At 37.9% G+C, this 15,453-nt stretch overlaps 2 protein-coding genes across 2 annotated transcripts in view; one reads left to right on the top strand and one right to left on the bottom strand.

Moving 5' to 3' along the window:
* The window catches only part of KMO (kynurenine 3-monooxygenase), a gene marked incomplete at both ends in the record, with an annotated part of 54,013 nt that extends 51,590 nt beyond the window's left edge, over positions 1–2,423 (top strand). Inside the window, 3 exons of the mRNA XM_079941645.1 lie at positions 512–613; positions 704–763; positions 2,268–2,423. Coding sequence (XP_079797771.1) covers positions 512–613; positions 704–763; positions 2,268–2,423 — 318 coding nt within the window. The remainder of the gene's footprint in view (positions 1–511; positions 614–703; positions 764–2,267) is intronic.
* Positions 2,424–4,421: 1,998 nt separating this feature from the next.
* Positions 4,422–15,453, bottom strand: part of OPN3 (opsin 3) — a gene marked incomplete at both ends in the record, with an annotated part of 58,537 nt that continues 47,505 nt past the window's right edge. The window contains 5 exon segments of the mRNA XM_079902601.1: positions 4,422–4,451; positions 4,455–4,628; positions 4,632–4,682; positions 5,645–5,707; positions 5,711–5,899. Of these exon segments, the coding sequence (XP_079758727.1) occupies positions 4,422–4,451; positions 4,455–4,628; positions 4,632–4,682; positions 5,645–5,707; positions 5,711–5,899 (507 nt within the window).

The raw sequence follows: 15,453 nt of genomic DNA, 5'->3' as shown, positions 1-15,453 counted from the left end.
GAATTGTTTCATATGTGGTGAAGGAAGTTCTATAAGATACTGGAAGTCTCACTGATGTATTTTGCCTTGTCTTTGAAAACAAGACAACTACAATGTAATGTTTATCCTGAATATGGAGTATATCAAGACAGGCCTAGTTTTAAACAGATCTCTTCTTGCCATAAATAATGTTCCAAACTGACCAGGAAGTAACAGAAATTAGTCAAGTCTTTGGGCTCACAGACTACTCACAGATCCATACAAACAGACTCTTACTGAAATAGAGTTGGCCCCCATGCAAAATAGAGTTCTCTAACAGGTTTTCCATAATTGCTCTACCTTTTCAAGTTATTGTTCTCTGACATTGACTGAAAAGGATTGGAAATGACTGAGAAGAATTGAAAATAAGAATTTATTTGACTACCTTCAGTCTGGCTTTGTGGTGAATGGGAATAAAGAGTGATAAAGTTGCAGAAAACAATTAAAGGTACTTTGTTCAAGGTATTCTTTGAGACTCCTTACATTATTGCAGATGCGAGCACACGTCAACTCAAGGTGGTTCCTCTTCCAAAAGAACATAGAGAGATTTCTTCATGCTATTATGCCATCTACCTTTATCCCTCTTTACACCATGGTAAGGTCTGGATTTAAGACTTTTCCTCATTTTAATCTTCTGTTTAGCCGTTAAAGAATACACAAGAATACTTTTTAAACTTTCTTACAGGTCACCTTTTCCAGAATAAGATACCATGAGGCAGTGCTGCGCTGGCATTGGCAAAAAAAGGTTGGAACAGATTACACTTATTTTTAATCTGATGTGTTGAATTTCACAGTGTTATGGTTATGTTTACCTCAGGCAAATATGGAAATAATGTGACAGACACTAGGTGTTTGCCTTTCAAATTAAAAAATGTCCTGGATACACAGGTGGCAGAATGCCTAATGAACAAAATTACAAAAAGAGGCAATCCCTGAGGAGAAGAAATTCAAAAAAGAAATTGATGCTAATATTTCTAAACTTTCTACTTTATTTTATCAATGTGACCTTTTATTTAGCAATTGACTTTTGCTTCATGCAATACTCCTATGGGTTTAATTTACAAAACTGGACAGAAGCAAATCACTTATAAAACACAGTCTAATTCCAGTGTAATGCTATTTCACATTAATTTTGGGCAGTTGACTCACAGATGCCATTAAATGGAGATTCAGATTCCTGATCTTCCACTGTGGAAACTTTACAACTTCACTCACTAAACAAATAGTATGTAAACATTGAGCTGGGCATGGTGATGAACATAAAGCAGCCCCTACTCTTTGCATAGCTCAGAGACTAGTGGGGGAAATGGACACCTGCAGTGAAGAGGCACTGCCCTGGTGGGGAATGGGCATGGGCATAGGGAGGGGGGCGTGGAGGTTGAAGAAACCTCTCACATGTTCAGAATGGGAATGGCAAGTATTTCAGTGGACCTGGAAGAAGCACATATGTGTGAAAATGGCTAGAGGTGGAGCTGGAACAGTAAGTAGGACCTGAAACATCTTGAATATTATTTTGAGGGAAACAGGAAGACAAAGGCAGCTCATAGTCTCAGGTGTGGATTTTAGAAAGATTTAGAGGCTAGATTGGAATGAATCAAGATTTATTCATACAGAGGTGAATAAAATAAGGTCCCTGCCTTCAAGGAACTAAAAGTCCAAAGGGGAAAGAGACAGTGACAGGCAGTTAGAATGCAGGACAATAAGTGCAGTGAAAGAGACCAGGATGATACGAGAGTGCACGCAACCCAGACTAGACTGAACCTCAGCTCGTGCGGTTGATAGACTGTAGGTGGTGAAGGTGCATGTTTAAGTCTTTGAATGTGTGTCTTCCAAGTCACAGAGGCCAATGAACCCATCACTCTTCTCAGGGACACTTTGTGCAGGGTCTGAGCAATGACTGAATCATTTGTGGCTTCTTTCAAGACAGAGTTAACAGTTATTTTTTTTTTCAACTGTGAATTTTTTTTATGGCTGGACAAAGGTTAACTGTTAAGAATTCTTTATACAGACACATAGATTCAGGAGTTTCTGGGAAGAGAGAGAGGAGGGAGAAAGGGAGGCAGGAAGTTCCAAATTCTTGACCTTGCCAGATATTTCAGGACTTCACCTAGTGGTCATGCAATTACGTCACTGTTTCAGTTTAAAGAACAAAGAGGAAATTGTATAAAACGTCATTTAAAAATGAAGTCTACTTGAAAGATTTTAATCACTGCACAAATAAAGTGAAATTTCTTGCTCTTTTTTTACAGGTGATAAACAAAGGACTCTTTTTCTTTGGAACACTGATAGCTGTCAGTGGTACTTACCTACTTATGCGTTCCAAGTCACTGAGACCCCTGGACTACTTGAGAAGACCATGGGACTGGGTCACTTACTTCCAGAATACAGGGCATGTCTCCCTGTAAACTCCCTGGAGTCACTAGAACAAATTCCCAATGTCATTAGAAAGTGATAAAAAGATCCTGAAGTAGCAAATATTAGATTTCTCTGTAACCAAAACAGGATTAAAATCATGTTTCCATCATCATATTTAATTCACTAATAGAAGATATTTATCAGCTTATAAATTCAATGTAGAATTTCTCTGTGAGCTCACTGAAATTATTGAAAAAATAACCCACCACTTTAAGTAAAACTCAGCTTCCCCACAGCACTATGCTTAGGTCAGATCATTCTAAATATAAAAGTGCAGTGACTAAGATCTCTTTCACGTCTCAAAAAGTAAGGCCCTAGAGACCTCAATGAAGTCACTGATCACCCTTTTCTTTAAAGGACATAATAGAAGTCATGATAGGATTGACTTAACATCTGGGACTAAAAGTTGCAATTTGCCTAATATATTAACTGCATTTTTCATTACCTGGATGGAACTTACCTAAGCACAGGGCTCAGATTTTCTTGCTAAAACTAGAAGTGTAAATGAGGGATTGGGGGGCTTTCGAGAGAGTTCAAAATGAATTGATTTTATTTCCCAGTCTTCAAAAGGCAATATTACCTTCTAAGGATTTTTTTAAAAGGCTATTAAAGCCACACTAAGTGAAGGATAGGAAGAGCTTTATTTATAAACTAAATATCTATATACATAAAAGAGTGGAAAGGAAACAAGGGGAGACAATTTTCATAGAAATATGAAGCCATATTTTATTCCATTTCAGAAGCAATTTACTAACATTCTTGAACTATATGCTACAAAACTAGCAACAAACTTGATGTTTAAATGTTCATTTAGTGAAACTTTTTTCTTGCTTCTTCCTTCTTCAATAGGCCAACTGAATCATTTAGAAGTCTTTCAAATGTGATTAATTATGAAGATGCAACACTAGTAGAACAGTCATGTAAGAAATAAAAATTAGGAAATAAAATGATTCACTTTCTTGCCTATATTGTCAAGGAAATTCTTGAGTCCTAATAATCCATGTTTAGACTAAATAATGACTCATGGAAAAATGGTCTCTTCACTAACACTGACCATTATTTATCCAGTGTATTGACTGAAGATCAATAAAGATTTTTATTTAATATTCACATTTTGTGAATACAGTTTTACACTTATTTTCATCCCTCTTCAAATGTAGGTTTGTTTGTTTTTTGCTGGAACTCCTTTTCTAAATCTCTCAATAGAATTCTTGGCAAAACTGTGGGAAATTACTAGAAGGAGGGGCTAAGCCTGCCATGTTCATATTTGAAATGAAATAGATGGAGATACCTATCTGCCATTAACATCAGCTTCACCATGTACATCATCTGCTAATGTATGATTACCAATAAACCTTGACCACCTTGACATTTTATTTTCTTTCCTGTGTTTCTTTTTAATGGTATCTTCTAGAGCTTGCTCAGTAGCATATTGGTCTGAAGCTCCTCTTTATCATATTATACATAGAGCAATAGTCTTTTGTTTCACATAAAGTTAAGGAATTGATTTTCTTTTTCATCCTAAGAATTGTCTCTTTGATAAATTTGATTGAGCAAACATTTGACATGACACTGAATAGGACCCAACACTACAGAAAATTAAAGATTTTCTAGCTATTTCACACAAGTGTATGAGACAAAGTTATTTTAAGAGCTAAGTATTTTTGAGAAATGTGTTATGTGCCTTGGAAAATACAGTCTTTTAAAAATATATATTTGAAGTGAAAACTTCCAATATGTTAGAAGTTGATGGTGCCTGATGCCCACCTTGTGCAAGTCGTTTTTCATTATACAAAGCACCCGTTGAATTAAAAGAATTTGTCTTGCTCAGTTACTCCTTGAGGCCAGAGAGCAATTCAGATTTCCTGTTGAACCACAAAAGTTCTGTTGATATTACATAGAATGGGGATTCCAAAACAGTTCTTTTAATGGTAGTCTAAATGTGGTATCTGATTTAAAGCCCCATCTTTCATTACCATTATTCTTTCCTATAAAGGACAAACTTGGATTACATCGACCTATGACCCACTGGTTCTCTCACCGTCAACTGATAGTGATTCATCATTAGTGATGACAAAAATGATGGAAGAAGAGTTAAAAGTCAGTTTTTTCTTTGGTCTGTCCCTATCTTTCTGTGGCATCACAATGAGTTGGATTTGCATTTCACTCCCAACTGCTGGTAGATCTTTAGCTGGTCACTGGCATCTCTGCAGTCGGAAACATAGGAGCCGCAAAAGGGCTCTTCGAAACTGGGCAGGGAGAAAATAAAGTTGAATATTAAGTAAAGGTTTGGATTGACATTCAAGAAAATTAGGTAAATTTAATTTGGGTTGTTCTTTTTTATTTGTTAGCTGACGTGGAGTTAGGTGGTAATGCTCAGATCTACTTAAGCCTGGAGTTTAATGTCTTTTACTTATTATAATTCTTATTAACTTTACCACATAGGTCTCTTTCAATACCTTATAATAGCCATAGATTCAAGTTGCATGAATCTTCCAAGCAGGCAGCTAGATGTGTTTCCTTAAGGGATTTTGAACATTAATTCATTCCATAAATATTCAATGAGCCCCTATGAGGTGAGGCAATTTGTGCTACAATCTGGGGATATTATGGGCAGCAGAGACAGACAAGGTCCTTCCTGGTAGAGTTTACAGCTTAGTGTACTCACTAATATTCCTTTAATTAGGTTAAGATTTTTTTTTTTTTGGATCAAGATTACAAATCAGTTGGTGAAAATATACAACAGCAAACCAGGTTCAAATCCAGACACCAACACGTCCTGAAGCAAACAACTTCTTTTACTTCTCTGAACCTGTCTCATAATCCATAAATAAGATACTATTAGTGCCTATTTCATGGAGTTTTGTAAAGATAATTGATACAATCTGCATAGTGCAGTAAGAATTTTAAATAAATTATTAACTTTGATTGTAGTTATTATTACTAAACATAAAATGTTTTCTGATGTATTAAATACTGATTTTAATACAATTTTACCTAACAAGTGCAAACCTCCATTGGTAGGTCTTAGAATTGTTATTATTTTCTCTGGGAATATTCTACATTTCTTCTTAAACCCTCTACTTTCCTATAAAATGCTTGATTTAGGTTTTTATCCTTGAAGCTGCTATGAATAATCTCTGTAAAAGTATTACATTTTCCAACAACCCCACCAACATGGTGAAAATGATCAGTTAATTACAAAGCTTACCTTTCTGATCATGAAGATATAGATAACTGGATTATATACAGTGCTTGATTTAGCAAAGAGATATCAAACAGTAGATATTATTGTAGGAGTGAACAGGTGTCCATAACCATTAAACACCAAGAAACAAATCACAATATAAGGCATCCAAAAGATCAGAAAGGCAAATATCATGAAAAAGCACATTTTGGCCAGTTTCTTTTCATATCTTAAAATCTTGAACATTTGAATTGTCTGAAGATCTTCAACAAAACGGAGCTGCAGAAAGAAGAAGGAAAATAAAGGGGTGAAAATGAAAAAATCATTTTTGTTTGTTGTTTTCATAACAAATATGCAGGCACCATTCTTGGCCCCACCTTAATGGAAAGAGAACTGAATAGGACCTTGGGAGGCTGGCATCTGATCCAGGACCTGCAGCTGGGCCCAGCCCTTAAACTCTCTGGGCCTCAGTCTCCTCACCTTAATATAATATATTGAACTAAATAGCCTCTTAGATCCTTCAACGGTTTTTAATGTTTTCTAATTGGCTTAAAGAAGAAGAAAATGAACTCTTTTGCCTAGATCTTCAAGTCGCTAAAAGACAGCCTGAAAGAGCCATGATAGGGACTTCCCTGGTGGTCCAGTGGTTAAGAATCCACCTTCTAATGCAGGGGACGTGAGTTCCATCCCTGATTGGGGAACTCAGATCCTTCATGCCACCGGGCAACTAAGCCCTCACACTGCAACTGCTGAGTCTGTGTGCTGTAGAGCTCAAGCACCACAACTAGAGAGAGGCTGCATACCACAATGAAATATTCTGCATGCTGCAATGAAGATCCCGTGTGCCACAACTAAGACCCAACAAGGCCAAATAAATAAATATATAAAAAGAGTCATGATAAATTGGAAAAAAATTCTCCATAATCCTAGAATCTCTTTTATCCAGAGCATAATCCTCAAATTCTCAAACCAGGCAGCAAATGTGATGTCAGTAGTTCTACATGTTAAAGCCTACAGCTGGTCTTGATGAAAACTTAATTCCTAAATAAATTCTTCCTGGAAACTACTGTGACTTCCACTTTACAGCTAATGACTATAAAGTAGAGTTTTGATGAGCAATTTGCTTGGGTTTGTTTCATCAGTGGCTCAGCTGCAGAGGATAGAGCTCAGTAAAGCCCAGATAGCCCACTTCTCTAAACTTTTTACTCCTAGTTTTACTCCTAGTTTGTCCCCACTAACAGTATTTAGGCATAATGGCCTATAGTCTGAAAGTTCTTTGACTTTCTCAGATAAAAAAACTCTTTAGAAGTATAACAGGGAATAAGAAATCTGACTTCATATTAGACCTGTTTCTTTTACTTTAACCTTTGTATTCTACTGCTTTTGCTACAAGTTAATCACTAAAGGGATGCTGCCAATAGCTGAAAATATACATAATGGTCCATATCCAGAACCCTGCTCCCATGCCTGAATGTTAAACCAAAATACCTTTGTTCTGCTCACAACATCCTGATGCAGCCCACTTGTCAAATGGCTGCAGGAAAGAAGAAATTAACACATCCTTTCCCAGAGTCTGGCTGAAATCAGGAAATAATTGCAACAACTTATGGCCTTTTAACTTTACCTCCTCACCTCCCCCCTCTTTGTTCTATAAAATAAACTAGCATCCAGACCCCAGAAACAAGATGGTTCTCTAAGACATTAGTCTGCCATCTTCTCAGACTCCTGGCTTTCCAGATAAAGCCATTAATTCCTTGCCCCAAAGCCTTGTCTCCCAATTTATTGGCCTGTCATGTGGCTGGCAGAACAATCTTGGACTTGGTAACAGAAGTTCCTCCTATTATTGTGATAAACGTGTTATTAAGAAGGGGAGAATATTCCTGTACATCAAAAGTATATTCATTCCCACGTGCCGTGGATCGGCTGGGCTCATTAGCCATGGCCGCTGAGCCTGCGCGTCTGGAGCCTGTGCTCCGCAACGGGAGAGGCCGCAACAGTGAGAGGCCCGTGTACCGCAAAAAAAAAAAAAAAAAAAAAAAAAAGTGTATTTGTAAATAAAATGGATATTTCTGACATCTTAAGAAGCTAATTTTGCTACAAAAATACAAATGCTTTATATATTGATATAAGAAAAGGTATCTGGCATACCACTGATACTTAATATATAATTTTAACCTGGGAAATTTATTGCATTTCGACAAACTGTAAGTGTTCTTTTTATTTCTAGCATTATCATAAAAGTTAAGGAAACATTTTCCGAAGAAATCTGTTAAAACATGTGCTTATAGTATTTAAAAATATATTTGAATTGATATATCTAAATCATTGATGTCATCTAAACTTTATTTAAGAAACTATATTCTTATTAAATTATGTATTCCTATTGACAAAGAATAGAAGAAAACATAGATAATTAAAATGGTTGATTTTTTTTCTAGAGTAGAGGAAATGTGTGTATGGTAGTGAGTATTAAATTTCTGGTACTATTATTATCTGTGTGTGTATTCTATTTTAAAAGAAACTATTTTATTTAAAGTGATAGGATATTATTCTATTTTCAAAACAGGATTTTGGTGGGGGGAGGATTTTTCCCTAGAGATTTTAAGAAGGTTGTGGAGTTCTAGTAAAAACTTTAGATGTGGAATTAAAAGATCTGGGTTCATATTCCAGATTCACCACTTTTGCTCCCTGTGTGATGTTGAGCAATTCAATGACCTTCTCTAAGAGTAATGATTAAAGGAGGTTAAAATGTGTAACTTATTAAACAGAAGTTGAGTCCCAGTTCCACACATACGACTTTGTGGAATTGTTTTTGAGATTATGTATTTATATTTGAATTATATTTGAAACAACCATACTTATTCATATGCATATGTACTTTTATGATAATATAGGATATTAGGAATCACGATTTATGACTCCTTGGAGTTTCAATTAACTAGTAATACACCACTTGTCAATGATCTGTGCCCCAAGTCCCCACTATCTAGGGCCCAACAATTTTATCTGTACCACTTTCTGGGCAATGTCAGTCCCCATAATTTCTCACCACTTATCAAAGCAGAGAACTCATTTATCATTCTGGAATTACATGCATACTGGAGAAATTAATTGAAGAAAATGTTGGTTTATGCTTCCCCAGTTCCTCTGGTATAAGGAAAAGATCTGACTAAAGTTTCAGATTATTTGGGTTTGTATATGTGACGTTTCCATGATTATTTTTCATTTATCTCTTTTTGGCTTCTTTGTTTCATCATTCTCAATTCCTTTACTCTGCTTATTTTCCAAATAAAGAGCTCTACTTTATGTCTTGCCCCCTTTATCCAATCATTTGAGGATATTTTTCAAAATTGTTATGGATAAAGCAAAAGTATTGATACATACACAAATTTGTCCTAAAGGAGGAACGACTTAAGACAAATCCCCCAGAATTACCTCTAATGGTGTTCTTTGCCTATATAAATGGCAACGCCTAGTGCTTGGTGATTCAGATACCTGTAGGTTTTTCAAAGACTTTACTGTGAGTCCTTCTCAAGGGAGGAGCTATGTCTCTATTGCTATTACAAATAACCTCTCTGGATAAGGAAATAGAAGCAATTCCTTGCACCAAGCTCTGTGTTGAGTTTATAGCACAGTCAGTAGTCAAATCTCTTTGTACTTTCACCACTCCCCTTTCCTAAACCCTCTGTAAATTTTTTCCAAAAATAGTCACTGGTCCCTATTGCATGTAGGTACTGTTCCAGCTATAGGTGAAAAAATAAATAAGAGTGGGTCTCTTCTCTTGAGGAATTCACTATTTGGTGAGGGTGACAGGCACATAAATATACCATTTCCATAGGTGATAACATGCCATGAGGGAGGTGATTGGAGAGGGCTATGGGAATACGCAGTAGGGGTAACAAATTCAGAGGTAGATAAGAGCAAACAGATCCTGATTTCAGCCTTCCGAGGTGAGGAGGAGTTTAGACAAGGAGGAGAGACAGAATGTTCCAGGGTTAAGGCAAAGAGGTAAAAGAACATGTCAATTTCTGGGGACAAGAAATACTGTAGTTGACTGAAGCTTGAGGTGGCAAGAGGGAGGGAATGTAAAAAAATCAGACTGGACAGGCAGATGAGAGATGGCCACACAGGACCTCACAGTCAGCTCAGGGGCCTTACTTTTAATCATGAAGGCAATGGAACCCTTAAAGGATTTTAGGCTGGGTAGTGACATAAGAAAATTTTCATTTGAGGACAATTAATCTGGTGGCAGTATGAAGAGAATGGATTAGAGGAAGGCAAGAATAAAGAAAGGAAAACTAAGATCCTTTTGAATTGAGTCTGGCAGGCAAAAAAATTGAGAGGACAAAATAGATATATGGAAATATATTTGAGGTTCGATAGATAAAAATTGATAATTGTTTGGGTGTGAGGGAGACATGGATGAAGAATAGTCAAAGATTACCCCTTAGTTTCTGGCTTAGGTAGATAGGAGTGATGACCATTCACTAAGAAAGGGAATGGAGGAGTAGAGACTTGGGGGGAAAGATGACCAATTCATCTTCACACATGTTGAATTTGACAAGTCTGTGGACTATCCACATGGAGGTATTCAATAGGCAATTGACTATGAGGATCTGATAGAGGTCATAAGAACAACCTGGATCAGAAGTAGAATTTCAAAGTCACCATGCTATTGTTAGAAGGAAAATACTGCCAATATATGAGATTGCCCATGTCTATTGCGTAGTATTGAGACAGGCTGGGACCTGGGACCTGGGACCCTTTGCTGCAGTGCTTGCACCTGGACACACGTCTCCTCAAGCAACAAAATACAAAGAAACTATAAGGGACTAAAATTAACTGCATGCATGTGCAGTTGGGGCAAATTATGGACAATGAGATACAAAGAGACCAAAAACCCAACTGCTACTTCTGAAGAGCCGGGAGCAAAAGCAGGGTGTCAAGAGCAAAAGCATGCCCCCTGCACACAACACCACCAAAGGGGTGGGCAAACCACCTAAGCCACCCCTTTAGCCCATCTCTGGGCCCACTCCTACCCTCACCCCATATAAAGAACCAGCTGGCCCCGCCTCAGGAAGCGAACAAGGGAACTTGTTACTTGTTTTTCTCCTCCCTGCTGTAGCAGGGACCCCAATAAAGCCTTGCCTGAATTTCTTATCTGTCCTCTCATCAATTTCTATTGATTAAGGAAGGCCAAGAACCCTGGTCAGTGACAGAATGAGATGAGAGCTAAGCATAGAATGCTGGGGAGGCCCAAGGAAAAGAAGCCTTTGAAGGAGACATGAGACGATGGGGCCCAGAGAGTCAGCAACAAAGATAAAAGAGAATGGGGTCCTAGAAACACTGAAAGCAGAAACTCACAATTAAGTAGGAGCTGTCAACAATGCCACAAGTCTCAATGCCACAGATGCCAGAAAAAAAAGAGATTGAAATGTGTCCAATGGCTCTAACATTTGGGAGACCATCAATGACCTTAATAAGGCTGTTTCTGTGAGAGTGTGGTAGAAGAAGGAATCACCAATTTGCAATGGGTTGAGGAATAAATATGTGAATTTACTAAACTACAGACTCTGAGGCAGTGGCTATATCTTATTCACTGTGTATCCTTAGAGATTAGTAATTGCCTTTGCTTGGACTTCCATAACAAAATACTGAGTGGCTTAAACAATAGAAATTTATTTCTCACAGACTTGGAGACTGGGACGTCTAAGATCAAGGTACCAGTAAGGTAGGTTTCATTGTGAGGCCTCTTTTCTTGGCTTGTAGATAGCCAAATTCTCTCTATGTTCTCCTATCAGTGGAGAGAGAGAGTGAGAGCTCTGCTCTCTCTTTCTTTTCTTATAAGGGTACTAATCCCATCATGAGGGCCCTACCCTCGTGATCCCATTCTCATATATCCCTAATTACCTACCAAAGGCCCCATCTCCTATACCATCACATTGAATGCTGGGGAGACAACAAATATTCAGCCCATAACAGTAAATAATTGGTACATTTTAGATGCTCAATAAATATTGGTCAAATGAATGCTTATTGAGTGACGATGTAGCACCAAAAGCCACCAATGGTTCTTTGAGTTAGCAGTGATGTGGAGAGAAATAAACTGATAACTAGAGGGAGTTGAGAGTATATTTTGCTTTTGAATTAAATTATCATGGTTGTATGCTACAGATAAAGAGCCAGTACTGAGGGAGAGATTGAATATATGAGTAAAAGAGAAAATTATTACTTGAGAGAGGTCCCTGAGGCAGAGATTGGGGTGAGGAAGAAAACAAGAATCTAGGATCAGTTTGGTCCTGAGAGACCTCTCCCATTCCCTTGCAACTGAAGAGAGGGATATAAGAATGAGTGGGGGCATTTGGCACCACTGGGACTCCTGTGATCCAAGCAGTCATACCACCTCTGTGCCTGGTCCTCACAGGGATAGACCCAAGGGCTCCAAGGCAGCCTCAGGACCAGACTCCTGTTGGTGGACCACACACAGAGGTGGGGATAAAACCAAAGCTGGATGGGGTGACTAAGGAAGAAGATCAAAAATCTTTCCATCAGCTGTGCAAGCTGCAAATTAAATACCCATGATCATCTAGGTAGACCCTGCATCTATGGAATATCTGAGTAGACAGTGAGTGTTCCCACAAGTGAAAACGGTCTAGCTCTCGCAGCTGTGGACTTTTGGGGTAAGCACATGCAAGAATTGGACCAGGGCTTCCCTGGTGGCGCAGTGGTTGAGAGTTCGCCTGCCGATGTAGGGAACACGGGTTCGTGCCCCGGTCCGGGAAGATCCCACATGCCCCGGAGGGGCTGGGCCCGTGAGCCATGGCTGCTGAACCTGCGCGTCTGGAGCCTGTGCTCCGCAGCGGGAGAGGCCACAGCAGTGAGAGGCCCGCGTACCGCAAAAAAAAAAAAAAAAAAAAAAAGATCCCTTAAAGAATTGGACCAGATCAGAGCCTGAGTAGTCCCCACAGGGCCCACAGCACATCCAGAGACCAGCCCAGAGGCACAGGAGAGCCTCTTCGGGAGGTGGAGGTGGGTTGTGGCTCATGGCATGTGCAAGGACACAGCGGAGACCCCAGGGAAACATAATTATTACTATTAATTTTATTATGTTTCAATTTGTTCTGTTGTTGGTTCCAGCTTTTTTTTTTTTGGTTTTTCTCTGTTTGTTTATTTGGTGGTAGAGTTTTTGTTGTTTTTCTTTTTTTAATTTAGTCTCTTGGGATCTCCATGTTTCATAACATATTTTTAAAATTTTCTTTATACATCCTATTTTTACTTTGCTTTTCTGTGGTTCTGTGTTCTTTTCCCTTATTTTTTCTTCAGTATATATATGTATATATATATTTTAAATATTTCCATTTCTTCTTTGCTTTTCTGTTGTCCTGTGATTTTTCCCTTTTTATTTCATTTTATTATTTTTTTAAAAATAATTTTTATTGGTTTGTTCTGTTTCCTTGCTTCATTCTTCAGTTGGCACACTGCTTTGGTTTTGTTTTTAGGTTATGTGTTTCTGTTAGCTTTAATCCTAATTGTTTGATTTCATTTTTGAGCTCTTCTATTTGTCTGGTTGTTCTCTTGCTTTCTGTTTTATTTGGCTCTGTGTTTGTTTCTTTTACATGTGTGCGTTTCCTTGTCTCTGTTTTTGTTTATTTGATTTTGTTTTTACCATTTCTCAGGGGTTTTGTTTGTCTTTTTTTTTTCTTTAATTTTGCATTTTATTTTATTTTTTTTATATTTCTGTTTCTACATTGCCTTTCTGTTGTTCTGTCTTCTTTCCCCTTTTTCTTTTCTTTTTATTTTTTAATCATTTTTGTTGGTTTGTTTTGTTTCTTTGCTTCATTCTTCACTTGGCACTCTGCTTTGCTTTTGTGTTTTGGTTTTGTGTTTTTGTCAGCTTTCTTCTTAATTGCTCCATTTTGTGCTTGGGTTCTTTTGTTTGTCTGCTTGTTCTCTTGCTTTTTGTTTTGTTTGGTTCTGTTTTTGTTTCTTTTGTGTGTGTGCGTGTTTCCTTGTTTCTGTTTCTGTTTGTTTTATTTTACTTTTCACCATTTGTCTGGGGTTTTGTTAGTCTTTTAAATTAACTTTATTGTCAGGATGAGTGACTTGTGGGGTCTTGGTCCCTTGACCAGATGTCGGGCCTGAGGCTCTAGGGTGGGAGCACCGAGTCCAGGATGCTGGACCACTAGAGAATTCCCTGTCCCAGGGAAGATTAATTACCAAGAGCTCTCACAGAGACCTCTATCTGAATCCAAGACTCAGCTCCAACCAACTGCCAGCAGCTTCCAGCAATGGACGTCTCACACCAAACAACAAACAAGACAGGAACACAAGGCCACCCATCGTCACACAGACTACCTAAAGTCATACTAAGCTCATAGACATACCAAAAACACATCACCTGACATGGCCCTGCTCATCAGAGGAAAAAGACTCAACTCCACCCATCAGAACATAGGCACCAATCCCTCCCATCAGGAAGCCTACACAAGACAATGGACCAACCCACTACCGAGGGCAGAGAACTGAAGCAAGAGGAACTACTTACAACCCTGCAGTCTGGGGAAAGGAGACCTTAAATACTGTAAATTAAACAAAATGAGAAGACAGAGAAATTTCTTACAGGTAAAGGAGCACGATAAAAACCCACAAGACCAAATGAATGAAGAGGAAATAGGCAAACTACCTGAAAAAGAATTCAGAGTGATGATAGTAAAGATGATCCAAAATCTCAGAAATAGAATAGAGAAAATACAAGAAACGTTTAAAAAGGAACTAGAAGAACTAAAGAGCAAACAAACAGTAATGAACAACACAATAACTATAATTTAAAATACTCTAGAACGAATCAATGGCAGAATAACTGAGGCAGAAGAACAGATAAGTGAGATGGAAGATAAAATGGTGGAAATAACTGCCACAAGCAGAATAAAGAAAAAAGAATGAAAAGAATGGAGGACAGTCTCAGAGACCTCTAGGACAGCATTAAGTGTGCCAACATTATAGGTGTCCCAGAAGAAGAAGAAAAAAGGAAAGGGTCTGAGAAAATATTCGAAGAGATTAGAGTTGAAAATTTCCCCAACATGGGAAAGGAAATAGTTAATCAAGTCCAGGAAGCACAGAGAGTCCCATACAGGATAAATCCAAGGAGAAACATGCTGAGACACATATTAATCAAACTAACAAAAATTAAACACAAGAAAGAATATTAAAAGCAGCAAGGGAAAAGCAACAAATAACATAAAAAGGTATCCCCATAAGGTTAACAGCTGATCTTTCAGAAGAAATTCAACAGGCCAGAAGGGAGTGGCAAGATATATTTAAAGTGGTGAAAGGGAAAAACCTACAACCAAGATTACTTTACCCAGCAAGAATCTCATTCAGATTACTCAGCCATAGAAAGGAATGAAATTGGGTCATTTATAGAGACGTGGATGGATCTAGAGATTGTAATACAGAGTGATGTAAGTCAGAAAGAGAAAAACAAATATTGTATATTAATGCATATATGTGGAACCTAGAAAATGTTACAGATGAACCAGTGTGCAGGGCAGAAATAGACACAGATGTAGAGAACAAATGTATGGACACCAAGCGGGGAAAGTGGTGGGGGTGGGGGGGTGGTAGGATGAACTGGGAGATAGGGATTGACATATATACACTAATATGTATAAAATAGATAACAAATAAGAACCTGATGTATAATAAGTAAATAAAATAAAATTCAAAATAAAATGGATCTCAGATTCTACAGAGAAATCAAAAGCTTTAAGGAAAAGCAAAAGTTCAGAGAATTCAGCACCACCAAACCAGCTGTACAACAAATGCTAAAGGAA

This window comes from Stenella coeruleoalba (genome assembly GCF_951394435.1).
Source record: "Stenella coeruleoalba genome assembly, chromosome: 1".
Lineage (NCBI taxonomy): Eukaryota > Metazoa > Chordata > Mammalia > Artiodactyla > Delphinidae > Stenella > Stenella coeruleoalba.
Note: the sequence above shows the minus strand (reverse complement) of the source record. Positions and strands in the feature narration are given on the sequence as shown.